At 38.4% G+C, this 1855-nt stretch overlaps 1 protein-coding gene across 1 annotated transcript in view; it reads left to right on the top strand.

Moving 5' to 3' along the window:
* Positions 1-639: 639 nt before the first annotated feature.
* The window catches only part of acap1 (ArfGAP with coiled-coil, ankyrin repeat and PH domains 1), a 31281-nt gene continuing 30065 nt past the window's right edge, over positions 640-1855 (top strand). Inside the window, exon 1 of the mRNA XM_014024543.1 lies at positions 640-1252. Within this exon, the coding sequence (XP_013879997.1) occupies positions 1200-1252 (53 nt within the window). The 5' untranslated portion in view covers positions 640-1199. The remainder of the gene's footprint in view (positions 1253-1855) is intronic.

Genomic DNA, 1855 nt, shown 5'->3' on the forward strand with positions numbered 1-1855 from the left:
TTTTAAAAGTAATAAGATATTTTTGTGTGTCATAAACAACAACTTTTAGTAGCGTAGAGAAAATACATATTACAACATGTGCAACCAGATCCCTTTTAGGAAGAAAAATATTTTGTTCAGTTTGGCACACGAAACCTTTACTTTGTTTTTTATTTTTATTTTTGGCGGCARTGTGCTTCCGTACAATTGAATCTTTGGGAGTGATCGATCTGTGAACAGGTTTGTAACAACATCAAGTTACCTACATTATTATTATTATTATTATTATTATTATTATTATTATTATTATTATTTTGGCAGCAGTGTACTTCCATACATTTGAATCTTTGTGAGTGATGAATCTGTGAACAGGTTTTTCATAACAACACGTGAAGTCACCAGACAAGGATCCACACCCAGCTCTAAGTACACGTGAAGCTCACACGGGTCATTAAAACCGAAGAGTTTAAAACTCAAACACACAGCAAGTGTATACGGAAAACAAAACAGCTAAACATACAACTCAGAACCTGCTGTGTGTAATTATTAAAGCAAATAAATGTCTGTAAACTCATATAAAGCAGACTGGAGGAGGCTTTGAAGTGTAACCTTTCATTCTGTCCTGCTTCTAAAACCACAACTTGCTTTGACTGACAAACCCGGAAGTGGTGAGGAGAGTGATGCACAGAGGGGTTGGACCTTCAGTGTGTGTGAGTTAGTGTGTTTAACAAACTGAGTACTCAGCTCTGGGAAGTCTACATCCGACAACTCTTCCTCACACCGCCTTTCATTTAAAATTAACTCGTATTTATCTGTTAAGAGTTTATTGTTATTCTCGAAGAAACTTGGCAACCTGTTTGTTTTCTGCAGCATCATCCCGGCGGAAGCAGAGAGGACGTTTATTCTTTTACTTCTGACAGAATAAGATGAGAATAAGGCCACGAACAGCCCCTGCCTTCACTCAGGACTGGTGACAAGTTATCTCCGGACACTGGTGCGCGCGAGAAACCGGGCTGAGGACCGAAGCTGAACGGGGACTATTTTATGCCGAGGAGGAATACAAAATAAACTTTTGTGCCACAACCATGAACCAGCTGGCTCAAGTGGAGCGCTGAAATCGAGAAWCAAAAAGTGAATTTCTAAGCAGCCCTGCTCCGGTTTTAAGTGAGATCTCAGGCAGATACTGGTGCGTTGTCGTGCGGGGCTGGACGCAGGGAGGGATGACGGTGAAGCTGGACTTTGAGGAGTGTTTGAAAGACTCTCCGCGCTTCAGGTAAGAGCCTCACCTGCACCGCACGCCTCCTGATGATGCAGGGGAGAAAAACACGAGCCTCCAACAGCAAAACCACCCTCAGTTTTAGCTTTAGAAGAAAAAAAAATTAGGACTTTTTTTTCTGAATAATTAAAAAAACAAATAAATAAAAACAATGAGACTTGCTTTAGTGTGAAGAAATCCCAACAGATTTATTTTTAGTGTTCAGCACTCTTCATTTAGAATTGGAATAATGTTTATTACTAAGCTTTGCTGAAGGGAACTTCCTGGTTTATTGCAGAAACTCAAATGATTAGATATAATTTAAACTGCAGTTCTCTATCATGGATAAGAAATGTCTTACCTGCTGTAGATGGCTCTTTAAACCAGTGGTTCCCAAACTTTTTATCTTCTGACCCACAAAATATCCATGGCAAAAACTTGTGACCCCAAATATTACTGGCCTGAGTACACGAACTTTGTTAATAACCCTAAAAACACAGGCTTTTTTGACAATATAAACAGCTTGTACACAAATATAAATACTTATTTTTACTTATTTTGTGTTTTTGTGATAGTTATAGGGAAAATATTTCATCAACAATTATTTTAGTACTCTTTAAA

This window comes from Austrofundulus limnaeus, unplaced genomic scaffold (genome assembly GCF_001266775.1).
Source record: "Austrofundulus limnaeus strain Quisiro unplaced genomic scaffold, Austrofundulus_limnaeus-1.0 Scaffold426, whole genome shotgun sequence".
Classification (NCBI taxonomy): Eukaryota; Metazoa; Chordata; class Actinopteri; order Cyprinodontiformes; family Rivulidae; genus Austrofundulus; species Austrofundulus limnaeus.